The sequence below is a fragment of the Cnephaeus nilssonii genome, assembly GCF_951640355.1.
Source record: "Cnephaeus nilssonii genome assembly, chromosome: 9".
NCBI classification, from domain to species: Eukaryota; Metazoa; Chordata; class Mammalia; order Chiroptera; family Vespertilionidae; genus Cnephaeus; species Cnephaeus nilssonii.
The window spans coordinates 89,916,008-89,928,435 of NC_137080.1; the positions used below are offsets into that span (position 1 = coordinate 89,916,008).

At 57.8% G+C, this 12,428-nt stretch overlaps 1 protein-coding gene across 2 annotated transcripts in view; it reads left to right on the forward strand.

The window, feature by feature from the left end:
* Positions 1 to 494: 494 nt before the first annotated feature.
* The window catches only part of MDGA1 (MAM domain containing glycosylphosphatidylinositol anchor 1), a 55,820-nt gene continuing 43,886 nt past the window's right edge, over positions 495 to 12,428 (forward strand). The window contains exon 1 of one of the 2 annotated variants that reach the window (XM_079780628.1): positions 495 to 1,609. In XM_079780628.1, coding sequence (XP_079636754.1) covers positions 1,543 to 1,609 — 67 coding nt within the window. In that variant the 5' untranslated portion in view covers positions 495 to 1,542. The remainder of the gene's footprint in view (positions 1,610 to 12,428) is intronic. The other variant, XM_079780627.1, reaches the window with a different exon arrangement.

A 12,428-nucleotide genomic window follows, 5' to 3' on the forward strand; every position in this document is an offset into this window, starting at 1 on the left:
CGGGCGGAGAGCGAGTGTGCGCGCCGCTACCGAGCCCGCGCCGAAACCCACGTCCCTCCGCCACTGTCCTCGGGATAGATGGATCCATTTCTGCTTTCTGACATTTTCCTGCCGGGGGGGGGGGTGGTGGAGAAGGGGCGGAGAGAGGGAGATGGAGGTGGGGGGGGGTGGGAGAGAGAGAGAGAGAGAGAGAGAGAGAGAGCGAGAGAGAGCGAGCAGTCTGCTTCCCCCAGCCCTGTTTTGTTTTCTCTAATTGGTCCTGGGGGAGGCGAGGAAATTGGACAGAGGCTGGACCGGGCGAGCTGGGCTGCCTTTAATTGGCTCTTTTTTTTTTTTTTTTTTTACTGGAGGGGAATCAAACAGGAGAGCGAGCGACAAAGGGTGGGAGAGCGAGAGACCGAACGCGGAGACGCGAGGAGGAGGGAGGAGGAAGGGAGAAAGGGAGGGCGGGAGGGAGGCGGGGGGAGCGCGAATGAAAAGCTCCGAAGGGGGAAAAGCAGCACAGTGAAGCCCAAGTTGCGGAGCGAGCGGAGCGCTCCCGCGGCCCGGAGCCCAGCGGCCGCCGCGCGCGGAGCCCGGCCCGGCCCCTCCCGCTCGGGGCCCCCGCCAGTCCCGGCGCCGGGCGGGGGCGGGGACGATCAACTTGGGGCGCGGCGCAGCCCCGCTCTCCGGAGAGCGCCGAAGCCGGAGCTCCGCGGCCGCGGCTAGACCGCAGGAGCCGAGCGCAGCGAGGGGAGGTGGCGAGCGACGCCCGCGCTGCAGCCCGGGCCTCGGCGAGAGCGCGAATATTTTTCAAACGATTCAAACTTTCGTCCTCTCCCCGCGTCCTGTGGTCTGTCTTGACTGGAACTGCTCTCCTGATTCCCGCGGGGCGCCCGGGTGCGATTCCTCTCCCGGCTCCTCCGGGCTCAGCTAACTTCGCGGCCCGGGGCACCGGGCTCTCTCCCCTCGGCCGAGTCCAGCCCACGCTGCTCGCCCGCTCAGGAGGGCCAGGGCCCGGGCTCCTTCGCCCCTGGGAGGGCGCCCAGCCCGGCCCCCTAGGGTCGGGCTCTGGAGCCCCCAGCACCCGCCGCAGGACTGGAGACCGCAGATTAACCCGCACCGAGCCTGGCCTCCCGGCCCCCGATCAGCGGAGGGGCGTCCCCTGGGCGCAGAAACGACAAGTTTATTAGTCGTCGTTGGCCTGTTGGATCGAAGAACCGCGGCCGAAGAGGGTCCCCGGCGCCCAGTACCCCGAGAGGAGAGCCCTGGGGACACGGGGAGACTCAGCGGCCGGGCTCCTCGGGCCGGGGCGCTGGCGGCTGCGCGGGGCGTGCGGAGGCACCCGGGGCCGGGCCCGCGCCCCCTGCGTCCTCACCAGGGCCGCGGCTCTGCCGGAGGAGCAATCCGCGTCGCCGCTGCCGCCGCCTCCTCAGTCTCCCGGTCCCCGTCGCCTCTCCGAGCGGGGGGAGACGCAGGGGGCATCGCGGGGCCCCGGCGGATGCGCCCCCCGCCGCCTCCCGGGCTGCGCCGCCTCGCGGGGATGAAGCACCGGCCGTGAAGATGGAGGTGACCTGCCTTCTACTTCTGGCGCTGATCCCCTTCCACTGCCGAGGACAGGGAGTCTACGGTAAGAGCCCGCGTCCCGCGGCACGCAGCTTAGCACCGGCGGAAACTTTGCAAGAGGCGCAAAGCGCGCGTTGCCGGGGTTTGGTGGGGACCCCGGCTGCACTCTGGAGGGGATGCCCGGGTCCCCGCCCTTTTCCAGGGCGTCAGAAGACCGACGAGCTGCTCGGAGCACAGAGGCGGGTCGTAGGGTCTGGCGTGAAGCTGGTGATGCCAGGGGGAGGCACCCACTTTCTCACACCCTGTCAGGGGCGGGAGTGACTGCGAACCCCGGAGGGCACCCAGTCGGCTCCGGGGACTCCGACAGATCGCAACCCGGGGGCTGGGGCAGCGACTTGCACCGAAGCCGGGTTTACCCCGGCTCGGCCTCGGGAGTGGAAGCCGAGCGATGTGTGACCCGGAGTTGCGCGTGGTTTGCGCGAGAGCTGGCAGCCGGCACCGCCACGGAGCCGCGGGCTCGCCTTCCGCGATCTCAGAGAGGCTTCGCTTCTTTTAATCGCTTCTTGACAACTCGAGCGGTTGCCACATCCTCTGGATCCGGAGCCTAAAGCCCGGCATCTCTTTTCGGACCTCTCTGGAGCCAGTTCTTCCTGCCTCCGGTTCCCAGCTACAAAACCCCAGCCCCACCTTCCTTTCCCTGTGTGTGCGCGCGCACACACACACACACACACACTCAGGCACCGTCCCCCCAAAACGCAGACAAGGCACACACCCACCCGCTACGCCTCCAAACGCTGCCTTCTGCCCGGCAGCTTTGCTCCCGCGTCCCCACGCCTCGCTTTTGGGCGCTAAGGGGACTCCAGTCACCGCTTATCCCGTCTTTTCCGTGGGTTTCCCCGGGAAAGGTCCCCAGAACAGGCATCATCCCTCTCAGGGACCCTCCCTCTGACTTCTGGCAGCCCGAAATGCCCCCACCCCACAGCACAAAAAGTCAGTCTCTGGGCCCAGTGGCCCCTACTTTGCTTTCTGCTGACTGCAGGGCAGTCTGTGTAGGCCACTTTTGAATGATGTGAGCTGGAGTGGGAGGATTCTCTTTCTTTCTGAGGTTGAGGGCGTAGTTCCTGCCTTTAAGATGGGGGGGGGGAGTTTGACCAGTTCTATTGGTGGGGGTCAGAGGCTTTGTCCCTCCCCATATATTTTTGGCCACCAGCCTCAGGTGCAGATGCTAAATGCCTCCTTCTGGGGGTGCCTCACAAGAGGGAGGGGTGCCCTGAGGGGTTTCTGGGAGGTGACTTGCTTGGGTTTAATTCCCTGGGGAGGCTGGCCCAGGCATCTGGCCAAACTCTGCTTCTTAATTAGTTTGTGTGTCTCTTACTGCCTGGCCCTTTATATATAGGCCAGAAAAGGAAAGACAAGGAAGAATGAGAGAGGCTGGGTTATGGGGAGGAGGCGACTGAGTGGGTCCCAGAGGCCTCCGCCCTGCAGGACAGGGAAGGACACCAGGGATTGGGGGGGCGGGGGGGGGGACGTCTTCCTCTTTCTCCCGAAGGTTTCCCTTCAGCCTCACTGTTCCTTAGGAGGAAGCCTAAAGAGGGACACCCGTGAGGTCTCCCTCTCTTTCTCACCACACCCAGGAGGTCAGGAGAGTGACTGAGAGCCCTCCTGTTTGCTGCCGCCCCCCACTCTGTCCTCCCTCTGAGTGCCCTTGGGCAGATCTGGCATGCCCATCTCCCGGCCACCCCTCTCCTCCATTCCCTCCACCTTCTCCAGCCTTCTCCAGGGCTGCATGGGGCACATCTTGAGGAAGCTCCTCAGAGTCTAGCCTGGAAACCCCAGCAGTGAGGGCGGGGAGTGGGAGACAGGTGCAGTGGTCTCTGCAGACCCTGATTTCAGAGTGCGCTGGGGCCTTCAGAGGGTTGAGTCATTGGCTCATCGGCCCCCTTTCTGGGTGTTTTCTCCCCTCCCTGAGTCCAAGCTCTCTCACGCAGAGTGAGTTAAGTGGGTTGTGTGCATTGGGGCCAACCCCTGACTCTTGGATGACTTTCTTTCCACCTGCCCTTTGAGAGCGTGGCTCCAGGGAAAGACTGGGGCCTCAGGGGAGTTGCTGGGTGGAAAGTCTTTATGGAGGTGGATGGAGAGAAAGGAAGATCTAGTTTGCAGAGGAGGCTAGCAGGAGGCTACTGAGTTCCTTGTGAAGCTTTGGCCAGATATAGCCAGAGAGAACCATTGCACGGCTGGGGCTGGGGCTGGGGCTGGGGTAAGGAGTAGTATGGAGAGCTGGTTTTCTGCTCCCTCCCCCACTTTCCCTCTATTCACAAAGCAGCTGAAGCATCTTGAGAAGGAGTGGAGTGTAGATGAGAAATGGTCAGGCGTGTCCATCCCTGTATACCAGCACCCAGCATGGTGCCTGGCACCCAGCAGGAGCTCAGCAAATATTTGTTGCAAGAATGAAGGGCCATGGTTTGGGGGGAGTTTGAAGAAATGCTTCTTGAAATTCTTTCTTTCCCAGGTGTCTCCCTAAGATGGTTTGCACAGGGCAGTTGGGCATTCTTTGAGGGTCTCTGCTTAGGGTGAGTCACGGAGTCTTAGGCTGGTGTCTATAGACAGGGGACCTCAGGATGCAGAAGAGAGAGGAGGATGGAAGCCCAGTGCTGCCCTGGCCGTGAGGAGGGAGGCACTTTTTACTCAGGACACACAAAAAAGAAGTGTGCCCTGGGGAGGGAACCACCAGCCCCTTCCCCTCTGCTCCCAGGCCTGTGTGGCTGAGGGAGGAGCAGATTAGCAAACATGGAAGCTGAACTGGAGAGAGGGAGGAAGACTGGGATGTGGAGGGCAAATCCCGCCATAATCTGGCCTGAGCTGGGAGCCTCTGCTGAGGCTGGTAGGAGGCAGGGGCCTGGAGACCTATGTCCGCTTCCCTCTGAGGGTCCTCTTGCCGGACCTGAGTTGCTCTGTCTGCAATGGGATCGGGGAAGTGCTCTCAAACTGGCCAGGTGGCTTCACTCTTCTTTGGGGCACAGATGCTCTAGCAGCTGAGTACCAGACCAGATGGTCTATTTGGAGCTGGTTCCCTCTTTCCTCCCAGCCTCCCAATCTCCGGGCCCAGTTTGTTGTGCTCCAGGGTGGATCCTGTAAGCTGCTTTCCGGCAGGCCAGGGTGGTGGGCTGCCCCAGAGGCCTAGTGCTGGGCAAAGGGAGTAGCCAAGGGATGGAGGAGTATCCTTCATGAGGTTACCACCTCCCCTGGCTCATCTCCGCCCATAGCTGCCAGACTTCCAGCGAGGGACGGGTTGACGGGATTCCTCTCCCTTACAAAAACACAACAAACCTCTGGACTATTTAATATGCAGGAGTGGGAATTGACATTATCCTTAAGACAGGTTGTTTGCAACTTACTGGTAGAAGTCAAAATATTTCACCAAAGGTGTCATCAGAAACTACTATCCTATGCTAATTTTTGTGGGAACATGAAGACAGATGTTGAATAATTTGACAAGAGCAACATAGCTTACAGAATTATCACCAAGTCAGGTTTTTTTTCCCTCCACCGAGGGTGCGGAGAAGGAATTTCAGGAAGTGTGCCTCCCAGCGCCGCCTTCTGGGTGTTGATCTAGGCGTGGGCACTCGGGATTTTCACTAGTTTCCACCCAGGCCTAGAAACTGCCTGTCCTTTCGGACTCTCCCCTGGGAGAAGGCATCGCATTGGAAAACTCTGGTCCCCTCAGGGCTGACAGAAAGCTTAGGGCTTTCCAAATGTCCTCAAGAAGGTCCATGCCTCTGTCCGTCCTTCCTTCTCAGTTATAGCAACTGCAGGAGGGAGAGGGTCTTGGTCCCTAAATCCAGGCGCTTTTGTTTGCTTTGCCAGCACTGTCTGTACCCCCACATTGATGTTGGCCCCTGAGCCTGCTTGAGGGCTCCCCAGTTCTGGAGTCAGACTCAAGAGGCGCCCCCCTCCCCTTAGGGTCAAGATCTGCATGATGCCTCATCCTAAGAATCTGTGCTTCCTGGCTGGTGGGGGCTCCGGAGGTGGTGGGGGTGGTTAGAGAGGATTATATTAGCCAGGAAAGCACCCTTGAGGGGGCGGCTGCAGACAGACCAAGGGCCTCCTTGTAATTGGCCGAGCTTGGCTGTGAGCTGCTGGGGCCGGGTGGCAAAGCCTCATTTAAAGCCTGGTATTAGCTCTGCTTTGCTGGAACATGGAGGGACGGGCGGGGGGCTCCACAGGGAGAATGGAGGGAGCTAATCACAGCAGCCAAGGCCGGCAAATGAATGATGCAGGAAATCAATACCTGGGTGTGGGAGTGGAAATCCGGGCAATGGTAGCAGCCGTGGCTTCTCTGGCTGCCCAGGAGGCAGAGGCGGGCCTGGGAGGAATGAGACAGAGGCAGGAGTGTGGTGCACCCTCCTCTCCACTTCACACCCTCCCCTTACTGCCCCCAATTCTGCCTTCCTCACCCCTCCCCACTCCAGCCTTGCATCTCCTTGTGGCTGGGCTCAGGAGATACCCCACCAGCAAAGACAGGGGACCGGAGATGGGATCTGGGGCCTCTCAGTCCTGGAAGAGACATGCCCCACCCCTACCTTGCCTCAGGACACAGTCTGACTAGGTATCAGGTGCAGGGGTGTGTACCTGAGGACCCGGCCCTGTGCACCTGGCACTGCCACTCCAGATATGGCCAGCAGGGGGCGGGCTTGGCCGCCACATTGCTTATTGCTTTTCCTGGGCTCTCTTGGCCTCAAGACTCCAGAGGGATGAGTCTTACTCTACTTCCTTAGCCTGGAGCCCAAGGAGACTCCCTAGGCCTTCTGTAGCTCCATGCCTCCCTCCAGCTCTCAGGTTTTCCCTCCCAGTGTCCCAGGGCATTTACCTGAGGCCAAAGCCACACTTCCTACTCCCCAGGCCAGAGGAGAGCCCTATGGGGGGAGGCTCAGCTCCGTGGGTCCCTGTCCAGGTGGGGCTGTGTGCAGAGCAGGGGCTCCTGCCCTGGCAGTGCTGCCTCTTCGTGAACCTGGTGTGTGGCCCCTCTCCTGCATCTTCCTCCCCATCATCAGGAGACCCTGCTTTGCAGACATGCATCTGCTGATGGCAGGTACTAGCTGCTAGGGGGTTCCTGTTGCCTTTAAATACTGATACAGTGGCAAGAGCAATGCCTACCTCAAAGAAGTGAATCCTTTTTGTTTTTTTAAACCATGAAATGTTCCTTTCCCCAGGTTTATGAGTAACACGTGCTCTTTGCAAAAACAATCAGAGAATACATAAAGATATCAGGAAGAATGTAAAACTCACTTGACATCCTGCCACGCCTTCAGTGATGGCTCCTTCAGGCACCTTTTTGTGCAAAGAATAAGGAACCTTTCAGGGAGAACCATTGGTTGTAACAACAATCCTGGGTTGGTGTGTAAGTGCCACGTCCCTTACAAGCATTTTCATTCTCTCTCCATTGATTCCCATGATATTCTGAGAGGTCAACATAGCTGGTCCGATTGCCCCCATTTAACAGATGAGGAAACCGAGGTTCCGAACAAGAGTTTGAGTGACCTGCTAAAGGTCACACGGCTGGTAAGAGGTGGCTGGGACATCGATCCCGGTGGATCTTCTGAGTTGGGGGCAGGAAAGCAGTATGGTGTGCCCCTCGCCACGCATTAACTCTCTAATTAGTACTTCCCTTGAGCCTACCCTGTTCTGGGAATTGACAGGGCTGCCGAGATGAATGAGATGGAGGTTCTGCCCTCAAGGAGAAGGGGAGGGGACTCACATACAAGATGGTGGCTCCTGGGAGATCTTGATAAATGCCAGGAGGCAAGGGCAGATAAAGAGCTGAGGGGAATTCGAAGGGGGAGGGAATGACTGCCAAGGGCTTGTGGAGGAGGAGGCACTTGAACTGTCCTTGACAAAAGGAAGAAAGGACTGAGAAGGGCATCCCAGGAGGAGGCAAAGGCACGGAGGATAAGGCACTGGGTGTGTGGGGAGCGGTGTCACTGCTGGGCTGCAGCGTAGGTTGAAAGGGAATTGGGCAGTCAGAGTTGGAACGGTAAAGGCATAGTAATAAAAATCGCTAATGCTTACTGCCTGGCTGAGATCAGGAATGCGCATTGTCTTCCTTCATCCTCCCCACAGCCCTGAGAGAGTCATTCATAGCCCATTTTAGCGACTAGAACACTGAGGGCTCAGAAGCTCCTGGTCCGAGTGGCAGAGCTGGGCTCAGACCCAGATCTGCGGATGGCAAAGCCGGTGCTTGGGGGAGTAGGCTGGAATCCTGGGTTGGGAGAAGCTGCTGGGAGGGCCTTGAGAGAGAAATGGGTTGATGTGGGCTGTCTTTCAGGCTGGGGGGCCCTGCCGTGGTGTGTTTGAGGACGCCAGGGTCAGGGGGACGTCCAGGGAAGTGTAGTGAGAACTTGACCCCGGTGGTGGCTGTGAGGACGGACAGGAGAGTCTGGGTACAGGAGCTGCAGTCATCCCACAAACATACGAGTGGAGGTTCTGTTTGGAGCTCTTGAGATATTTGGAGAAAAACATGCTCTTGCTCTCCTAGACTTGACATTAACACTGAGGGAGACAGGTAGTTAACAAGTCAATGAGTAAGTATATAATGTTGCTATGGCGATGCGTTCTGTGAAAAAGAGAAAAGCACCCAAGGGGACCAGGAATGGTGGACTGTGGTTCAAGTTCATATACAGTGGTGGTGGCAGGGGGCGGGGGGGGGGGCGCATCCTTGAGTAGGTGATACCAGAACAGAGACTGGAAGATGCCTGGGGAAGAGGGAGAAAGCCTGGTGGATATCTGCCGGAAGTGCATTCTGGGCAGTCAATGCAAAGGCCCTGGGGCAGAAGCACGAGTGGCTTGTTTAGCCACAAGGAGGAGTCGGTGTGGCTGGAGCAGAGAGAGCCATGGGGAGGGGAATAGGATGTGGGGTTGGAGAGTTAGTGGGGCCTGATTGTTGAAGGCTATGTAAGGCTATGTAAGGACTTACAAGGCTACGTAAGGACTTGGGCTTTTATTCTGAGTGAGTTGAGGAGCCGTGGGAGGGTTTTGAGCAGAGGAGGGACATTGCAAAAACACCATTTTAATAGAATCCCTCCGGCTGCCATGTAGAGAATAGACTGTAGGGGGTTAGGTGTGAGGGAAGGAAGCCAGTTAGAGACTCTTGCAAAAGACGAGGAAGGAGACTATGCAATCATTAGGTCCTCCGTGCATCAGGAAGAGCCCAGGCAAGGGATGGGAGCGGAAGTGCCCTGAGGTTTGGCGTTCAGAAACCCAGGTCTGAACCCCAGCTCTGCCTGCATCAGCTGAGAGCCCGAGTTCCATCTGCTTTCTGAGGCGTGTCCTCTCCACTGGTCAGATGGACCGCATCATACCCACCGCGTGGGTTTGGGATGAGCGTGCCATGACAACGCACCGGGGAAACCCTGAGCTGGCCCTGAGCGAGGCCTCCATCAGCAGTTTTACTTCCCTGACAATGCCAGTGCAGTTTTGAACTTCGTGGGGTTCTGGTGTGGGATGTCTGGGAGAGATGTTGATGGGCCGGTGGGCATGAGTGTTGGTGCTCAGGACAGAGACCCGCTCTGAGAGGTAGATTTGCCATCTGGGTTCTGTGCACAGAACCGCTGTGGGCTGAAACCATGAAGTGACGTAAAATTGCCAGGAGAGAGAGAGTGGAGTGAGAGAGGAGGGGGGCTGAGACCAGCACCCTGGGGTGGGAGGAGAGAGTGGAGACAGAGCAGGGAGGTAGGAGGGGACCTAGGGGACAGGGACTGGAAAGCCAGGAGAGAGGACAGAGTCTATGGGAGGAAGGGCGATCTGGGGACTGGAAGCTGGCAGGAGAGCGGCTCCTGAGGGCCCAGCAGGGGTGCCCTGGGGCCTGCAGATCTAGGACAGTGCGGAGAGTCTGCATTTCTAACGAACTCTGGGGTGATGCCAGAGCTGCGGGCCCATGGAGCAACCTTTGAGTGGCATGGGCATGCGGGAAGGCGGGCTGGACGCAAATGGGCAGACTTGGGTTGGAGGACCAGGTGGGCAGCTGGCTGCCTCTGAGGGACCCTGGACCAATAGTCTCACCTCACTGAGCCCCAGTTTCCCTGCCTGGAAGACTGGTTCAGCCACTTCCACCTTTGGAGTTAGAAGTCCAAGTGACAGCACTTTGTAAACTCGCAGGCACACCGCGGGGACTCTGTTTCACGAGAGCAGAGCGGTGGCAGGCAGATGGCAGGGAGCTCCGGGCGTGGGTGGCATGGGGAAGCTGGAGGTGCGGGCTGCGCTTTTGAGATATGTGGCAGGCCGGGGAGGGTGACGGCAGTTCCCAGCCCAGCGGGCCTGGTTCCCAGCCGATGCCTGTGGGGAGCTGCGGCCGCAGGGGTGAGTGACCGCAGGGGCTGGTGACTGGGCAGGCACGAGGGGGCTGCTCAGCCGGCTTCGGAGATCCCACCTCAGGTTCCTGTCTAGTCCCAGACACGCCGCCGAGATACACTGATGACCTGGAGATGGGAAGCTATGTAGAGAAGTGCTTCTCCACCCCGGTGGCCTGTCAGAACCACCTGGGGAGCCTTTTCCACAACAGATGCCTGGCTGCGCGGGCCTCCTGGATCAGAAGCTCTGCAGGTGGCATCGAGGCAGCTGCGTGGCGAGAGCTCTCCAGTTGGCTCTCAGGCGCAGCTGGTGGAGACAGTGCATCGGAATGAGTCAGCCCAAACAGATGTCTTCTTCCCCGGAGCTTTCTGAGGGCATTTCTGGGTTTTCCAGGTCACTGCCCAAGCTTGGTTTCTATCAAGCTCGTGTGGACCCTGGGGTCTTTAACACACACACACACACACACACACACACACTTGTTCTTTTTAAATGATGGACGGAGACTTCCTGTCTCAGGAGTGCTAACCAAGGTCCAGGTTGGGAGCTTGGGAGACGGGCCCCCGCTTCTCACCAGGGCATTTCCCGTCCCAAATCTGGGGGCGCTGAACGAATCTGCCCGGAGGTGCTGCCCTCATTGGTTTGCACGAGGTAAATGGTTACCTTTTTGAAACGTGGCCCTTTTGTTTATTCTCCTCTCCATTAGGTTCATAAATAAATGAAAATTTCAGAACTGGACCACATGGAAGCAATTCAGTGTCAACCAAGCAAATCATCACGGGCGCCTGCTAAAGGCCTGGGAGGGTGGCGGGAGCTGAGGCTGCAGGGGCGAGGGCACCTGCGCCCCGGGAGCGGGCAGGGGAGCGGGAGAACGCAGCCTTTTCCAGGGCCCTCATTTCTCAGGTGGAGAAGCTTGAGTGACTTGCCAAAGGCCCTGCAGTTGGCAGGTAGCCGAGTCAGGATTTGAACTCAAGCCTGCCGAATGGCGAGTCCAGGGCCTGCCGGCTGCTCTGAGGGGGGCTCCATGGCCATGTCGGCCGTTTCTCTTGCCTGGGCTGTGCCGTGGAGTCAGGAATCTCTGTTCCTAGAAACAAGGCCTCGGGAGAGAGGCTCCAGCAAATGAAAGTTGAGTGGCAGGCTGTCCATGGCTGCGTGGTGGCTTCTTGGTCACTAGAAACCCAGGCTCCTTTCCGCTTGTCACTCTGCTCTGCTTACGGGGGCGGTTCTCAAACTTTGCTTCAAACTGGGGGGTGTTTAAAAACCCCAAGGCCTAGGCCATACCTCTTACCAATGAAATTAGAATATCTGGGCATGGTAAACAGGCATTAGCCTTTTTTTTAAAGATCGCAAGGTGATTCTCACGTACAACAAGGTTTGGGAACCCTTGGCTTAAAGCATTTTGCCACAAAGTCACCCACGGGCTGCCCCGCTCAGTCATCATGATACATTCCAGCCCTGGCCGGGGTGCTCAGTGGTTAGAGCGTCAGCTGTGCACCGAAGGGTTGAAGGTTTGATTCCTGGCCCTGATCAGGGTGTATGTTGGGGGCAACCAATCGATGTGTCTCTCTTACATCGATGCTTTATTCTATCTCCCTCTCTCCCCCTCCTTTCCCCACTTCCATTCTCTTTAAAAATCAATGGAAAAAATATCCTCACATGAGGATTACAAAATAAAAAAAGACACATTCCAGTTAGGAGAAAGAGAAGGACATTTAAAAGTGCAGGCCTACCAGCTGAGTCCGTTTCCTTTAAGAAGCTTTTCCAGAAACCCCTCCCCATGACTGGGCCATTCTGAGCTGCAAGGGAGGCTGAGAAATGCCTTTTCGATGGGCACATTCTCACCTAAGAGAATATCAGGGTTTAGTTAGAACGAAGGGGAGAATGGATATTGGGTAGATAATGTCCAGTCTTTACCACAAATCCCTTATTCAGGGTCAGCTGGTGCTTCTTGAAATGAGAGAGGATTTAGATCTGTGAACACTACTCCCCTCCCCCCTGCCAGCCTAGCTGTGGTGGTGGTGGGGGGGGGGGGGGGGGGGCGGGGCGGGGAGGGGCTCTGGCTGCTCTGAGGATGCCAGAAGGAATTTATAGAAAACAGACCTAGAGCAGGGGAGAGACTTGCTGGGTTCAACAAAACATTCATGTGAGGGTCCCAGCTTCCTGTCTGCAGTGCTCTCCTTCCCTCCTTCCCACCCCACGCACCACTCACAACTCAAGGTGGTTGGCACCTCTCCCCTCTGGCAATGGCTCCTTTCAGTCCCAGCCGCAGGAGAGCTCTGTGGACCCCCTGATTTGGGGGAACAAAAACTGAGGGGCTACGCCAGAAGCCACGGGCCAGAAAGTACTGCAGAGGTGATCTAGCTCATCTTTCGGTTCTCAATGTCTGTGGTCCTTTGTTGTTGGGAAGTTCTTCTCATTGTCTTACCTTAATGCAACTCGCTGTAACATAATCTCTTCTCAGGAAGATTCAGGAGCTGAGGCCCCTGAGCGGAACTGGAATATCTCCTTGGCCCTTGGCCCTGAGACTTTTCCTGTGAGATTGT